The 17,477-nt window shown below is 37.4% G+C and overlaps 1 protein-coding gene across 1 annotated transcript; it reads right to left on the bottom strand.

Annotated features, from left to right (window-relative positions):
* Positions 1-5,212: 5,212 nt before the first annotated feature.
* LOC144657607 (CREB-regulated transcription coactivator 1-like) lies at positions 5,213-15,764 on the bottom strand. Its single transcript, XM_078517965.1, has 9 exons — positions 15,189-15,764; positions 14,974-15,081; positions 14,721-14,854; positions 14,322-14,393; positions 11,556-11,614; positions 10,022-10,053; positions 8,692-8,738; positions 7,419-8,363; positions 5,213-6,388 (listed from the first exon to the last, which is right to left on the bottom strand). Exons 1-9 carry the CDS (start codon positions 15,342-15,344, stop codon positions 6,370-6,372), a joined length of 1,572 nt encoding a protein of 523 aa, XP_078374091.1. The 5' UTR covers positions 15,345-15,764; the 3' UTR covers positions 5,213-6,369.
* Between the last annotated feature and the right edge of the window lie 1,713 nt (positions 15,765-17,477).

The following is a 17,477-nucleotide window of genomic DNA, read 5'->3' as shown; positions in this document are numbered from 1 at the left end:
GTGCACGTCGGGACGAAGCGATTTGCACAACTATTGAGATTTCCGCAGGTACAAACATCGGTTGCTTGAGAAGGCTACCACGTTATAAGGTGGTCACTATTCGTTATAAAATGTTGCTACCATGACCACGTGGCCAATAAAACATTGAGGTTCTGGGAACGTGAATGTAAGAGAGAACTCTGGGTATTGTTTTCCAAGGGTCAATGCTCTGAATGTATTAAATATTCACATCAGTATTCTTTCTTCACTTGAACTCGATTGGGAGCAGTTTATCTTCTTCATCATGGATTATTTGGTAGCCATCTGGATCAGCTTTAGGGACCATTCATTATCAACCTCTCTTGATTATTTATGCCAGGGGGTGAGCTGGCAAGAATAAGGGGTGGGTCACGATAAATCCAGAACATTCAAAGGGGGGCTACGTAGTTATCACATTACATGTTGAATGTTCATGACTTTTCTTCTTTTCGTTTGAGGGGAGCAAAAAACAGACTTCCGCTTGAACACAGACTTCCGCTCGTCTAAAAATAAATTCGTGGACAAGACATATCCCAAGGGCTGGACTGGAAGCCTCCCTCTCTGTCCCTTATACTCTCTTGAGGGGAGTCAACAACTTTTGTTTTGCTTTTTGATGGATCTTGCCAGCCCACCCCCTGAAATAAATAATGAATGGTCCCTTAACTAATTCCGTCTTCCTTCGGTGACCATTCCTTTGACAATTTCTCCTGACCCGTTGCCCCTGCACGACTTTTATTCACATTTTGAAGTTTGAAACAGTAACTTGCCAGACAACAAATAGTTTCATGCCAGTTACACTTTGAAACTTTCATGTGGTTTTTAATATAAGAAACTAATAAATTTCCAAATATTTAGCCACTATTTTAGAATACATGTACACTATTTATACATCATGTCGACGGCCTTTTCGGCATAACTTCGCATGCCCATAGAGCAAAAAAATAAAACTTATAATTGCATTGCAACTGAAGACGGAGACCAAATCTAGGTTTAGGGAGTGATATACATATATTTTTGGGTGGCTTGATTTAAGTAGGGATTTTTTGGAGGGTTTAAAAGAACAATCTAAAGATTGGTGTGGTGCCTGGGCTGCGTAGTTCTGCACTGACCTGTTTTGCTGTTGTTTAATAGTTAATGATGGCGTTACTTTACATTGACACATTCATGTGGTATTAAACTGCATTTTTTGGGGTCAACTTTTGGTCTTAGTATTCTTGGGGGTTTCGTTGGAAGCTCTAGGGATTTTTTTAGGTCTTTGCCCCCATTCGATCATCCCTGTCACTTGAAATCCTGAGTACCCCCCTGGGATATTCACCTTCTTGAGGATGTCATGTGGCATCACGTGCACCCCTTGAACAACAACCTACTAAAAAATACCTTTCCAGAAATGAGTAAAGAATAAAAGAATAAAAAAACTTGTTCAACTCAGGAAAGACTTGAGCCCCTAACCATGTCATGGCAAATGTACTGGTACTCAAAAATAAACTGAATATGCCGGGCAAAAGAAAAAAAAAAACAAATAAAGGGGAAAAAAAAAAAAAATATTTACCAACAACAAACAAACCAAATTATTATCAAACACACCCCAAATAACATCTAACAAACAATATGTATGAGTTAGGATACCAAATAGACAATGCAGGTCGTAACAGTTTTGATTAAAAACTGCTAATATTTTGAGCATTAGCTTTTGTCATGTTATTTCAAGTCATATCACACCAAGCCATAGCTTATGTCATGTCATTATGTCATACCATGTCAAGTTGTCATTACATGTCACACCATGTCACTGAAGTCATTGTTATGAAATGTCATGCCATGCCAAGTCATGCTCTGTCATGTCATGACATGCCCTATCAATTAAGCCATGTCATTACTTGCATGCCACACCATGTCAGGTCAGTTATGCAATGTAATGCCATGTTCTCATGTTCTGTCATGTCATTGTCACACCCTGTCAATTCATGTCATTACATGTCACACCACTTCATGTCATTATGCTATCGGACCAATGTCATGCCATGTTTAGGCTTTTATAGATTGTGCTAGCATAATTTTTGGCATAATTGGAGCTAAAAAGCATAATTTGTGAAACGAGCACTGCCACGGCATAATTAGCAATTTTTAGCACTTTTTGGAGCATAAATTCATAAAATGTAGTAAATATGGTGTACTTTCTACAGAAATAAATGAAATTTAGGTAGTTTGTTCTTGCAATACGTGTTTTAGCTATACAATTGTGATTGTTAAGTCGTTGGAGGCATTTTACAAACGGTTTAGAGATGCAGCAGCTATTTGACAGCTGACGGCCGTGATAAACTGCCATAAAAAAAAAATTAAAAACAGTTTATTTAAAAAAATCATAATGGTGTCGTTTGCGCACCTCTTATAGTCTACTCCTTTTGTGAGCATAATTTCGGAATCAGAAGCATAATTTGGGAATTCTGGCATAATTTTTGCATAATTTGGCAAAATTTTGAGCACTGCTAGTAGCATAATATGCCACTTTTAGGAGCACAATCTATAAAAGCCTAGCCATGTTATGCCATTTTATGATGCAATGTCAAGTCATGTCATCACAAGTATGTCACACGTAATGTCATGTTATCCAATGTCATGCCATGCCATGTCATGTCATTATCATTTCATGTCAAGTCATTACATGCTTGTTGCATCATGTTGTTATGTTTTACCATAACATGCCATTTCAAGTCAAGTCATGTCATGTTGAACCAAGTCATGAAGCAAGCGTTGCATCATTGGATTTTACATGGTAAAGAAAGGAACAAGAATAACCTAGCTAAACAACAATGGTTTAATCCCTCATGGCATATATAGTCCTCTACTAACTATGCTCATGGAGATGATGCTAATTTATTGAAAGTTCTGTTTTGGAAACTTTGCGTATTATCCTAAATAAATGGATTAAAGACCATAAACTACTCCTACTTTCTCAGTATTTACCCGGTAACTCAAAGGGCTGGAAATGTGCTGATCGACACACTGGGTGTAACTTGATTGAAGAATTTCACAGTCCTGGATAGATTTATTGTTGTTTGTCGTCAACTAGGGTGACCATTTTGATAATGTATATACAATGAGTGAACATGCATTAAGGTGGCTCGATCGGATTTTTGAGTGACGATACCTTTCAACTTTGAGCAACTTGTACGCCACCGTAAACAATTCGACTAAAAATCGATCAGTATAGCTGTACTAAAGAAAGATGAAAGTTTCGAATGAGATAAGTTTCATCGAAATCGGAGTAACCATAGCAACATAATGACGTCACCTCCCATTTTACACGAGACCGATTTTCTTGTAATAGAGGGATAATTTTGAAAAAAGGCTTCTAGATCTTGGGCTTGACATAGTTTTCTCAAGGTCTGTGAAATTTGAAGAATTTCTATGAGAGCGTTTTCGAGAAAATTTTGGATGAAGTTTTCAGGTGCTAAAATACAACAAAAACAAAGCAGTCTTAAAACATTATTGAGAAAACGTTCACAAGGCCCGATCAAGTAACATTTTGGCCTTAAGTGAATCTTGTACTATCCAATTACCTTGGGAGAAAATCTCAGAGAAATCGTTTCATTTGATTTCTTGAAACATCGGCTTGAATATGAACTGGTATGAAGTGTTATTTCGCTCTTTTATCGAAAAAGGGCCTTCGCTTACTAAAATGATCGCAAAATAAAAAGCGCTCGATAGAATTTTTTTAAACTTGGCAGTCCAAAAGAAAAATATGTTTGTAATGAAATGTCTGATTTTCAAAATAACTGAAGCATTTTTAGGCAGTTAATTTAAAGCCTTAATTCAGGTAAACATTGCGCTGTTTTTCACCCTACATCGGATCGCTGCCTCATTATAAGTCTCTATTGTGTCGTGCCCCGTGCATTTGTAAATTTCAGCACATCTTGAATATGTATAACAGCTGCTTGTTTTCCGAAAACTGCACAGAAACAAGCTAATTTAACAAGCCAAAATACAATAACAATGAGGAATAGGCTAGGAAAGCACTTGTATTATCTTCAGTCTCCTAACAGTTTCAAGGCCAAGGCAGAATTGTCATAAAAATCCCCAGTAATAAAAAATTAGTGATTCATGATCTACTGGAATTTACAAATGCACGCGGCTTGAGACAATGGAGACAGATAATGAGGCAGCGATCCGATGTAGGGTGAAAAACAGCGCAATGTTTACCTGAATTAAGGCTTTGAATTAACTGCCTTAAAATGTTTCAATTATTTTGAAAATCAGACATTTCATTACAAACTTATTCTTCTTTTTGACTGCCAAGTTTAAAAAAATTCTATCGAGCGCTTTTTATTTTGCGATCATTTTAGTAAGCGAAGGCCCTTTTTCGATAAAAGAGTGAAATAACACTTCATACCAGTTCATATTCAAGCCGATGTTTCAAGAAATCAAATGAAACGATTTCTCTGAGATTTTCTCCCAAGGTAATTGGATAGTACAAGATTCACTTAAGGCCAAAATGTTACTTGATCGGGCCTTGTGAACGTTTTCTCAATAATGTTTTAAGACTGCTTTGTTTTTGTTGTATTTTAGCACCTGAAAACTTCATCCAAAATTTTCTCGAAAACGCTCTCATAGAAATTCTTCAAATTTCGCAGACCTTGAGAAAACTATGTCAAGCCCAAGATCTAGAAGCCTTTTTTCAAAATTATCCCTCTATTACAAGAAAATCGGTCTCGTGTAAAATGGGTGGTGACGTCATTATGTTGCTATGGTTACTCCGATTTCGATGAAACTTATCTCATTCGAAACTTTCATCTTTCTTTAGTACAGCTATACTGATCGATTTTTAGTCGGATTGTTTACGGTGGCGTACAAGTTGCTCAAAGTTGAAAGGTATCGTCACTCAAAAATCCGATCGAGCCACCTTAAGACATTACAGGAAATTTTTAATTAGAGTAAAAACAAATGGCATTTTGAATGCTTTCTAAGACAGAACATTTTGACCAGTTGCATGCAAAGTACATTTCCGCAATGATAAAACAAATTTTGCAGGTATAGACATCTTTTAGCCTGAATGGACAATGATCCTTCATACTAGTAAGTTTGTATATCTACTCGCACACATTTGTATCACACTGATGTATGATCAAAGCAGGGATAGAAAAATCTACATGCACAAACTTACCACACAGACATACTCATCAAAATAACACAACAATGTTTCATGTTTTTGTATATTTAGCTACCAGACAACTGAGCCCTCTGAAAATTCACACCAGGAACCTTTTTATAGGCCTCTTACAGCCTCATACTACTATATGCTAGTCAAGATGTCTAACCCTGTATACCCTAATAGGGTCACAACTTTCCGTATAGGTAATATATTCTTAATATGGACTGTACAGCATCGGGTCATCACAGAGTGCGAGGCAGCAAGGTGTGTGTTCCATTCCAGTTAGCCTAAATAACATTTTGGTTAGCCTTAGTGGCACCCCAGTTAGCCTAAATAGCAATCTGAGCTGGTTAGCCTACAGTTAGCTTAGGTAGCTTGCGGTTAGCCTTTTTATTTGGAGTAGGGATTTCTGCATTGCATGCCTTGCTGCCTCACTTCAAATGTCTCGCTGCCTTGCCTCGCGTGACTCACTGCCTTGCACATTTGTAAGACCCTACTGACAACATCTGTACTTGGGGGCAAATTGTATAACATAATTAATTCAGTTGGCTTGCCTTGGACTCTCTGGTATCTACATGAAGTGTTATTGTGTACACAGTGGAACCAGCTGCATAAACTGTCTTAGTTGAAAATTTGTCTGGAGATATAGTCAACTACGTGAAAATGTTAACATGAATGGAACCAATAATCAATATTACTTGTTTTTTTTTGTCCTTTGTTATTACATGCCTCTGGTGAAACTGAAGCTACGCAGTAAAAAATGTTCCTTGTTCACCACAGGTTAACACATTTACATTATTACATAATAATACAATGCACGACTGCCAATAAGTGGCAATTATTGTCTACCAAGGAGAGAGATATTCTATTTATACACATGAAACCATACCCTATAATACACACGGTAATAATTATGGATACAAAAGGGTTGCCTTAGGATGAACATTCTCATTACTTTTTTACTTGTAACCCTTAATAAAATACTAAAACCTAATTTTACATTATGTATCGTAACATTTAATTAATTAATTAATATGCATTCAAAAATAAGTTACCCGCAGGATAAAAACAGGTCACCACAATAATATTGCATTTACATAGCAATTCCACAGAGAAACGTAATGCATTCTTTCTGAAAGTTCTCCAATGATTCATGAAGGATATACAGCATCTTTCTTTAAGAAGTATTTTATTTTCATTAATCAATGTAATCGTGCAGATCTGAAAGACAAAAATAACACAAGTTTATAATAAGTAATAGTAATTGGACTGAGTGGAGTACAATTCAGGGAGTAATCGGGCGAGTCATTTCGAAATCGCGCGCAAGGCCGATTTGAAATTACGAGCACAATTACTTTCTGAATTGTACGACACGAGGTCCAATTACTAATTAAACGTGTCAATAACAAAATTCGAGGTTAAGAAGTCCAGGAGAACCTTTTTTGTGTGAAAAAGTCAAAGGTAAACTCAATTGGTTGTGCAAAAAGCAGGAAAACAGCAAGAAAGAAACCATTCCAATGCGCATGATTGACACGCGAATGTCATAGGTGTCCAATTACAGTTATCCAATTTGAAGTTGCTCAAATTGGATACCTGTAATTGGACACCCACGTGATCGCACGCCAATTACGCGACAAATAGGCACGCGCAGAACCAATCAAAATGAGAATTTTGTTATAGATACGATTAGGTTTATAATTATGATGAAAGTGAATTCAGTTATCGGAGAAACAAGTATTTTTCATTACACTTATATTACACAAAGGATTTTAAGTATTCTTCAAGTAAAAAGGTTTCACACTCATAACATTACATTAACCAGAGAGGAGAAGTCTCTGATTGGTTGTTAAGCTACAGTTAGACCCTGCTGATTAAGACTCTGTTATCACTCCGTTAATTCAAGCTAAAACCCATTTCCCGTGGATTTTTCCTTTCGGTCATTTCAAACTCCCACTATTTCGAACTTTTTTTTGTTTCCCTTGACAGTTTCGAAATATCGGGATTCAACTGTACTTCTACAAAACAGATGCTACTCGAATTTGTGTGGTGCACCATCAATTTATGATTGCAAGGAAATGATGAAATCAAAAGGAAAATTTAAACATAAGGTATAAACAGTTACACAAAAAAAAAAAGAAAATGAAAAATTGCACTGGAGGAAAGCAATCACAACAATGTTCACAGGTGGTGAGCACAAGGTTTTCTAGTCCACTGAAAGCTGTTTAGAGGGAAGGGGATTGAGAACACTTACCCGAGCCGGTCAAGGCGAAACTGATCCTCAGTGGCAGCATCAGTGAGCTCTGAATCCTGACCAGACAGCATCTGAAAGCCTTCCACATCTAAGGGATCAAGCACAACCTTTTGAAATGGATCATCAGATGAGTACATTTCACCAGTATCATCGCCTCCAATATGGGCCATGGCTGAACTAAGATCTCTAGCAAAGTCTGATCTTCCCCCATCATCATCTATTCCAGTCACAATTAAATCTGGTACCCTTGAATGACCTGGACCATAAAAATGTGCTAAGCTAGGCATTCCCTGGCCTGGGACATTTGTTGGTGTTTGTGCCAGCAAAGTCTGGAAGGGAAGTTGCATTGAAGAATTCAACATTCCCCCTACTCCCATATTGCGATGCATTGAAAATTGTTCAAGTTGTTGTTGTAATGCTAGTGTACTCGGCTGTTGTGATTGCTGCTGTTGTTGTTGCTGTTTAAAGTAGAGCTCAGGATTAAATGATGACATTGGACTGGTTGGCAAGCTACCAAAAAGGGACGTCACAGGTGACGATGACGTGGGAGACAGTGTAGGTGATGCGCTTGTTGTAGTAGGCGATGTTCCATGTGAGCCAAAATCATTATTTGCAGCATTCGGATACAACTGGAATTGTTGTAATCTGTTTTCAAGTGGTGCAAGATTTGGATCCATTAATGGTACTTGGTTTGTGTATTGCGGCTTTCTCATCTGCTGCTGATTGCCTTGTGGCAGTCGCACAGGACTCTGTCTTCTTTGCGAGTTTGGAAATGGCTGGTTAGCTGACAACACTTGATTGACTTGTTCATCGGTGTCGATGGGTGTTTGTAGTGGAGATGGAATATGCAGGTTTGTGAGATCTGGAAGAGAACCACCAGTATTGGCAGCAGCTATTGGCAAGTTTGGTCCTGTCTGTGACAGATGTTCTGCTGACGGGTACATCCTGTCAATCAACAATACAAAGTGAAACTTACAGTACATTTAATTAAACATAACACACATGTCATGTGAGACATGAGGTGTGAGAGTTGGCAGGTATATACCCATGTGTTTACCAGGACAGAGAGACACACTCTAAGAGTCAAGTGTCATGCCCAAGATGACTCAGTTCAGAGTCCAGCCCACTTACCATTGGTGGTTAGATAACTGCATCCCTGACAGTAGTCTTAATAGAGGTGCATTAACTTAGAAGTCATGTCAATTCCTGGCATATATATAGTATGGTATATATGTTATCTAAACTGAGAAAAAAAAATTGGTTCAAGTCTTACATTCCAGGTACTTCACATGACTTTGGTCTTGATGGACTACGCGGAACCTATGCAAGAAACAAAACAGTGAGTGGAAAGGTTTTTATGCAGCAACTCACAGTACAAAAAGAACCAACCAGGCAGGCTTACTCGACATCAGTCAATTGTCTATAGATCTCAATTTTTCTGCAAAATTTGATGCAGACATGGAAATTTTGGCATTAGCTTTCCCCACTGATGTACTGGGTCCATGTCCCTTACAACGTTGTACCAAATGGCAACAAATAGCACCACATGCCAAGGTAGTTACTTAAATAACAATGGAAAATTTAATTAATACTAGTATTTTTTATCATAAACTAAATTGATCCTGGAACATGCCTTAGTAAAAGCTTATAGAATGAAGCAAGATGGAGCTAAATAATTAACTGAACAATGAACTGGAGTTTAAAAAGACCATGTTTACATGTTGTCTATAAAGTGTGGCTATGTTTTAACATCATACATCGATCATACATACATGCTGCTCCCAAAGCTACACTATTATTACGCTTTGGTTTTCTTTTAACAGAAGAGTTGCATACATAATGTAGTACAGGGCTGTTATTCTTATTTGTGTTTATTCTTATCATCCATATGATCATAATTATTCACTGCTAAACTTTAATTGAAAGTTTAGCAAATAGATTGTGCCCCTGCAAAGCCTTTTTGGCAATAACTTCCTAAAATCTCCAACCAGTATTGATTTCCTGGAGTGGCTAAATTAAGTTTCTTTGGTAGATCTTATTTATTATTTGTTATGGCTAGAGTTACATTTGTTTCGCTCATGGAGAATTGAAATTGGTAATGAAGGCAATAAATTTAAGAATTGTTTCTTTTAACACACATATTTAGTTTTCCTCACAAATTAGACGGGACAAAACATAATACTTCATGAACTGATTTTTGTAATGTAGAAACATTGCAATTCCAAACACAAACTTAGCTGTATTTCAACTGTGTATAATGGCAAAAAGTTAATTACTTAAACTAAAATGTAAATTGTTTTGACCATTGCTTTTGTTATCTGAATAAGCTATTGGATCCAGTAGAATTGATAGCTGTTCAACACCTTTCAATGGTAAATACTGTATTTTTCACAGATAAAAACTCTCCGAAGGAGTAGGAAACAAGATTTTGGATTTTTGTTCTTTATAAGATTAGGCTACAGTATATGAAGCTAGCATTTTTCTTAACTTTTAGCTATAAACTGATATTGTTACTTATAACCATGACAACCATTACTATAACATTGTCAGCAATTCCATGAACATGCTATCACATTATTTTTACATACAATCATTTGCCTCACCTTCCTCACTTCATACGATGGCAATGTTTTTTCTACAAGAAAAAAAAAGAGAAAAAAAACAGCAGTGTAATATTTAACAATTAGATTATGAGCTCGAGATTTCTATCGTGTGATAGTTGATGAGGGCGAAGCCCGAATCAACTATCACACATAGAAATCGAGAGCGAATAATCTAATTGTTTTAGTATAAATCTACTAGACGTTCAAAACTTAACAACAAGACAGGTTCTCGTTTTTATTAAATAATGATGTTAATAAGTCACACAACACGCGGATAATTGACAACTTCACCACATTGCATTGGCTTCTGTGTGCGCGTTTGCATTTCATTCACGATTTATTGAAACCGTTATATGCCCGAAACTGAAGGAAAAGCCAAGTTTTTTATTGTAAAATGACGATTGAAAAATGTACTGGCGTACAAGGGCCCTTAATTGGAAGTCAAGTTTTTTTTAAAATTCGAAAACGTAAAAGATCAAAAAAAAGTTAAGCGAGTTGTTCGCTAGGAAGAAACCACATTGCACTGTTTAGCTTCTGTGTGCGCCTTTGCATTTCATTCACGATTTATTTAAACCGTCGTTTGCTCGAAATTGAACTAAAAGCCGGATTTTCATTGTGAAATGACAATTTAAAGATAGACTGACTTACAAAGGCCCTTTGGAAGTCAAGTTGTTTTATATGTAGGAAACTTGAACGATAAGAAATTTATGAAAAGTTGAACGATTCGCCCGCTTTTAAGAGCGTAAATGAATATTAATTGCTTTTCTTACCGTGTAAAATCTTCATTACATATTTCGGTACAGTCTTTATCTTCTCCAACATCGCCCGGAATAGTAAATAATCCAAGTCCTTCTTTACGGTCAATTTAAAAGCGAAAAAGCGGCGACCATTCTGTTGACAACCGCACGCTGTTTCGCTACTCACCTTCTACAACAGAATAGAAGGTGAGTAGCGTAGCCAATCAGAGAACAGCATTCGTGATAGAACGCTAGTAGATTTATACTAAATAAGGATATGTACAATTCCCTGACCTCCAGTCCATGGACTAATTAAATGGACTACCAATGGACTACCTTAAACGGACTATTCTAAAATTTGTGACAAACATAAATTTAACAATGCTCAAACCCGAAAAAACCTGATCAAAAAACAAACACAAAGAATTACTTCGTTTGCAATCTTATTTCTTCCCTAATTTTCCTCTCCATACCTACAAGTCAGGAAAATCTAATTGTCCCAGACAGAGGTGACTGACCATATGCAATGGGTGGTTAAGTGCTTTTTTACATTGATGACAGTACACATGATGCGAAACTACAGCATTTCCTTGAATAAATAATATAATATATTATTTATTCAAGGAAATGCTGGCTATTATACATATTACTGGTATGTATAATAGCCAGGGGCAGTTTTTTTATTAGCCTAAAACGATACTGTCAACATTTATCGGTCATCACGTTCATCTTGTAAGTTTCCTTGTTCATATTTATCAGTGAGGCATTGTTAACCAGAAAGATTGTATGTGTCTTACCTTTTGGTTTCACATCTGCACGCATCACACTTGCATGAAGTTCAGAATCAGATGCAATTCTACATTGAGAAAAAAGTTAAAATAAGGTCAAGGTTGTAAGGTCAAACCACTACATGGTGCTCAGTCTGTGGCTCCTCGGTGTATATTGTAACCATGGCAACCAAGATGACAACAACAGATCGCAATGCACAACAAAAACCGTAAACACAATTTTTAGTAAGAATGCTTTGTTGTCTCTTTGTAGTTTAGGTTCCTATGTCGATGGTAACACCTATGGGCTTGCTAAGCCACCATGTTTAGTTGAAGTGATTGATAACCACTGGTAGTACTGTTTTTAGCAAGATTAAATGTTTTTGGTTGGTTGGGTTAAGGATGACAACGAAGACAAAGATAATGATGATGATGATGATGATGGTGGTACAAAATTATATAGCACATATGTCAAAATTGACTCTAGAAAAAAAAGGTTCCTAGGAGGGGTATGTAATAATGCGACATGCAATGATGTTGAGTACATGCTGCAATAAAATTCAAAAGTATTGACACTTATTACTTTCAGATTTAGCTGTGAAGCTGCCATTTCCTTTTAATACTTGTGGAGGGTGGCTCCTTTGTGTGTGTGTGTGTGTGTGTGTGTGTGTGTGTGTGTGTGTGTGTGTGTGTGTGTGTGTGTGTGTGTGTGTGTGTGGGGTGGGTGGGTGGGGGGGGGGTGCTACTTTTTGGTAACTAGAACACATACCATGTGTGGGCCAATACCGTGTACCAAATAAATATGTGTTTAATAAAGATTTGTGGAAGGAATTAATATTTGTTCTATATAGCAATAGAACAGACAAAACTCGTTGAAAAAAATTTACATTCATTAGTGACATACTGCCTTTAGGAGAAGGTCACGAGAAACAAAGATCAAGACAGCAATTTTGCATTTAAGGCTGCTATTTTCCGAAAATTGTTATTTTGGGAGGGTTCCTGCTAACAACTGTTTAATTGTATTGCTGCTTTTGGAACTTAAAGATATTTTTGAAAAGTCAAACTTTACTTGTTCTTGTAGTCAACTTCCATCTAAAGCCTGGTTCACACAGTAATAGGACAACAACACGCGCACAAAAATATGTGATTATGCTTACATCAATCTGTTCCTGCTATGTTGTTACTAAGCACTTAATGACTGGCATCAAGGGAAACAGTGAGTTTTTCCCAAAGACCCTCCAGTGTTCTCTGAGAGGAACACTGAGGGTCAAGGGGAGACAGAATTTGCTCATGGAGACAGTCATCTAGTGTTTCGTTATACCCCCAACTGAAAATAAACCCGATGTTGTCTTTATTATTTGCCACTTAATCTTCCTCCGGCTCAAGACAACAGAATTTTAATTATTCACTGAAATTGTTAATACTGTGCGATGCATTGAGTTTTATAATTTGACCTGAGAAAAATGCTTCTTCAAGTCTAGTTAACTTTTAAGTGTACATCTATTTTTTGCATTTTAACTGTTGGTTTCCAAGTATGAACAAAACAATGAATGAAAGCTAAGGTTTTGTCCACAACCTTAAAGTGCTTTACGTTCACACAGTGGCTTTCGAACAGAATATCCTGAAGTCCAAGGTTCAAGCTGCTGTCGCCCTAGGGAGTTAGTGAGTTTTGTTCGCCCTAGGATGTTATACAGTTTTTACATGCATCATGTAATATGTTGCTGTCCAATAGAAAACTTCATTTCAGTTGGGGGTATAACAAATTGTGTTGTTCACACTGGTGACATGGAAGGTCGAAATAAATTGATTTTTTGCATTTGTGTGACCTTGCCATTTTGTTGTTATATCACTAATCTGAACTAGGCTTAAACGATGAATTATTTTTTTTGCAATTTTGTCTTGGATGAAAATTTCTGATCGTTCAGCTGTCCCTGATTCAAACATATTCATCCAAAACGTTCTGATAACAACATTGGATAAAAATGTTTGATCACTAAGCCAGGCCAGGTGTTAAGATCCCATATTGCAGTCAGTCATAACGTACTTCACAAGTACTGCCGTAACCTCAAAAAATTTGAATACTCTGTTCCTCCACATCAAGGGAAAACTTTATCATGGACAGAGTCAACTTTTTGTTCGTTATTCTTACGTTAAATGTATTAGTTAGAATGTGTTCCCCCTACATGCAAACAATAAAATTAATTTCTATTTGAACATATACGGTAGTTCCCTAACAATCACTTAATTAACATTATCCACAAGTCGGAAAACTAGTATATGAGCTGCTAGAGTCAACACGATTTTGTAATTTCATGGAACCTGTGATCATTGCGAAAGTGACAGTAGTTCTCGATTGTGATAAGGTTGTACACACTTTCAGTAACACAAACAAAACCAACAGGTGAACATCAAAACCCAGATCGATGAGATCTTATCGAGGATCGAAAATCGCAATGGTGTTTACTGTAATAAAGACATGAAAACACTTGTCATTGCAAAGGAAAACTGCTTATAAATTTTCATGTTTTTGCCGAAGATAAATTTGCGCGGGAAATTAACCAAGGGTCACCTTTACCTTTCAACCAACGAGCCTTTCGCTACACAAACAAAGTTTGAACCGAATGAATCGTTATGTTCTAAATGAAAATACATCTGTCGCAACGAACAGGGTAAATATAATATCACTGTTTCCAAAAGACGAGTACAGAACGCGAAATCGTAAGTAATTGAATTAAAACACGAGACTGCTCGCACTATCTTTAGCTATCATCATACGCAAGAAAAAAAAATTAATACCTTCGTTCACGCCATCCTTGATCCATGTGTTGTGGTGGTGATAAATGGCAGCCAGAAACATGGTAAGGTGATGTGTCTATGTGATCAAGATTAAGGCTGGATAAAACTCTAAGAAATCAATTTATAAATTGTGTCGTGTTCTTTAAATAGCCCTCTTCATGACATCGAACACTATACAACGTTTCCCTTTCTGCATCGCCAAGAACTAGACATTTATTTAATAGTTACACGAAACACTTATTTAATTTCAAACAAATCAGGGTTCAAAGATAATCAAACAAGCTACAACTAAAATAGGTAAGTACTGGCAAAGTTATAATTTGCAATATTTATAAATCATATCGTGACATCTGCTGTACCCAAAGTCCTTTTACTAAGCTTATGGTAAACTCTTGTCAGAAGGATATTCCCCGAAAACGATTGTTCGTGTTAAATGGAACCGTTCTGCTCCCAGGAAACCGTCTGTCTCTCATAGGCATACGATCACCAACACTGTGCACCATTTTGAGATCATCCAGATTATTTAAAGCATTCTGTAGATCGAAAGCAGTATCACTCTATTAGACTCGAACCTTCAAAACAAATGCAAAGAAATGTACAGATAATCCCACACCAGAAAAACACAATCAGAAAGTGCAAAACAATAAATGACCTGTAAATCTAGGCGGTTCTGTGCGTGTGCTAGGCTGAAGTTGACATTCGGCAGCGATCCACCTCGGTAATGTGACTGTAATTGCTGATGTTGGGGCTTTCTGGTAGTCTTGCAAACAGAGGAGAAATCTACATTCAGCTGTGGACTGACATGTCAACAGCGACTCGCAAACCAGAGCAAAAAAAATATTTCCTAGTCAAGAAAATAAAATATACCTCCAGCATGGACACCTCTTTCATTATTTGTTCGAAAGCACGCGTTTCTTCCTCCTGTTTCTGATTATGCAGCGCTATTTTCTCGGCAAATTTTCTTGGGTTCGCCATATTGGAAGAGTAAGACGGAGCGTGTGTTGTCAGAATTGAGCGTTCCATTTGGTCACAGGGGGTCTGTGTATCGACCAATCAGCGAACAGAAAAGAAGAGCGCTGCGACGTTTCTTATTGCGGAAAATGCAAATTGTTAGCACGAAAAATTAGTGCGAATATACTACCAAACGCTTGTTTATGTTCATAAGTATCTGCTAAATTTTTACACGGCGGGAATAATTCTGAGGATATGGCCGACAACGTATAAAAAAGCAATGAATTTAGTACGCATTTTTCTTAGTAACGAGTTCCGTTTGCATCTCATTTCGTGCCGTTTGGCGAACCATTCAAGAAGAGCCTTTCAATGATGCCTCTCATTAGATTACACATTTCGGGGCACTTCGTGGCTCACTCGGATTGTCGTCGGAAATTAATCCCATCGCGCAGTGCGGCCTAAACGATAGACTCATTTTGTGCATGAAGTCACACGCCGGTGAATTAAGGTAAAAAAAAAAAAAAAAAAAAAAAAAAAAAAACAAAAAAAAAAAAAAAAAACCCCAAAAAAAAACACCTAATAACTGAAACAGTTTTGTTTCTCAGTTACAGCCCTTAGCCTGCTTGCCCTTGGATATATGAGTTTAAAATAAAAGAAATATCGAGTTTCGATTGAATGTAACAGAGGTATTTTTTTTTACAAAAGGGAAAAACGTTGCACCCAAAATAGACTACCCAACAAAAGAACACTTCGGATTGATATTTATAGTGATGACGGGGAGAAGCGAAGGCATTGTTGGGGTTTGAGGACTTTTATAGCGTAAGAAATTTGTGGAGACTGTTTTGGGGTGAAAGATTTTGGCAAGGACTTCCTTCGCGGTTGACAAAAAGCGTAACCTAAGGTTCCCATTTTTTCATTTTCTCATTTTTTTAAGCATTTTTTTGACAAAGAGACGGGATCGTGGGAGACCGAAAGGTGGACATAAAAAGAATACACAGAAAAGCTGTCTGGAACTCTCTTAATGTTTTTTCTTTGGCAGAGATAAAAGAAACTTATCTTGGGCAATGTTCTGAGCCGTTGGACTTTTGTTAGGGTGTGAACGACCTTTTTGGGAGGGGGGAGTATACTCGCAATTTGATCTAAGTCGCACTTGCACGTCGATGCACGGTAGTACTAAAACATTTTATATCTTATTTTTGCTGTCATATAGAAATCCGTACCTTGAAATGCAGTGCGTGCTATATACCCACGCAGTTCACGGTGCTGCATTCAGCCTTGTGTGCAAGTGGGGATCGGAGAGCTGTGACTGGTGCGACATTGCTTTCCACGTGAAATTTGACTAAAATTCTACGAGACACGTTCTTTTTATAGGAACATTTGCGACCCCAACAGATGCTGCAGGAAGGCGCAGTGGCTTTAGGGTTAGCCGCTCTGGACTCAGGATCGAGCAGTCCGGTTTTGAGCCATGACTAGGGTCACTGTGTTGTGTTATTGGGCAAGATACTTAATTCTTGAAGTGTCTCTCTCCATCCATGTGTATAAATGGGTACCGGCAAATTTACTGCTGGGGGTAACCATGCGGTGGACTAGCATCCCATCCAGGGAGGAGTAGAAATGTTAATACTTCTAGTCGCTTAATGCTGCGGAAACCGAGATAAGCTCCAGGCTGATGGGCCACTAGGCCCGAAAGCAATGAATACCGACGGATCACACGGTCCTTGAGATATCTCGTTCCTTGCCACAGCTTCTCGTCAATTATTTTGAAAATCAGACATTTCATTACAAACTTATTCTTCTTTTTGACTGCCAAGTTTAAAACATTTCTATCGAGCGCTTTTTATTTTGCGATCATTTTAGTAAGCGAAGGCCCTTTTTCGATAAAAGAGCGAAATAACACTTCATACCAGTTCATATTCAAGCCGATGTTTCAAGAAATCAAATGAAACGATTTCTCTGAGATTTTCTCCCAAGGTAATTGGATAGTACAAGATTCACTTAAGGCCAAAATGTTACTTGATCGGGCCTTGTGAACGTTTTCTCAATAATGTTTTAAGACTGCTTTGTTTTTGTTGTATTTTAGCACCTGAAAACTTCATCCAAAATTTTCTCGAAAACGCTCTCATAGAAATTCTTCAAATTTCGCAGACCTTGAGAAAACTATGTCAAGTCCAAGATCTAGAAGCCTTTTTTCAAAATTATCCCTCT

The sequence above is a fragment of the Oculina patagonica genome, chromosome 1, assembly GCF_052425735.1.
Source record: "Oculina patagonica isolate OP01 chromosome 1, crgOcupat, whole genome shotgun sequence".
NCBI lineage: Eukaryota > Metazoa > Cnidaria > Anthozoa > Scleractinia > Oculinidae > Oculina > Oculina patagonica.
Note: the sequence above shows the minus strand (reverse complement) of the source record. Positions and strands in the feature narration are given on the sequence as shown.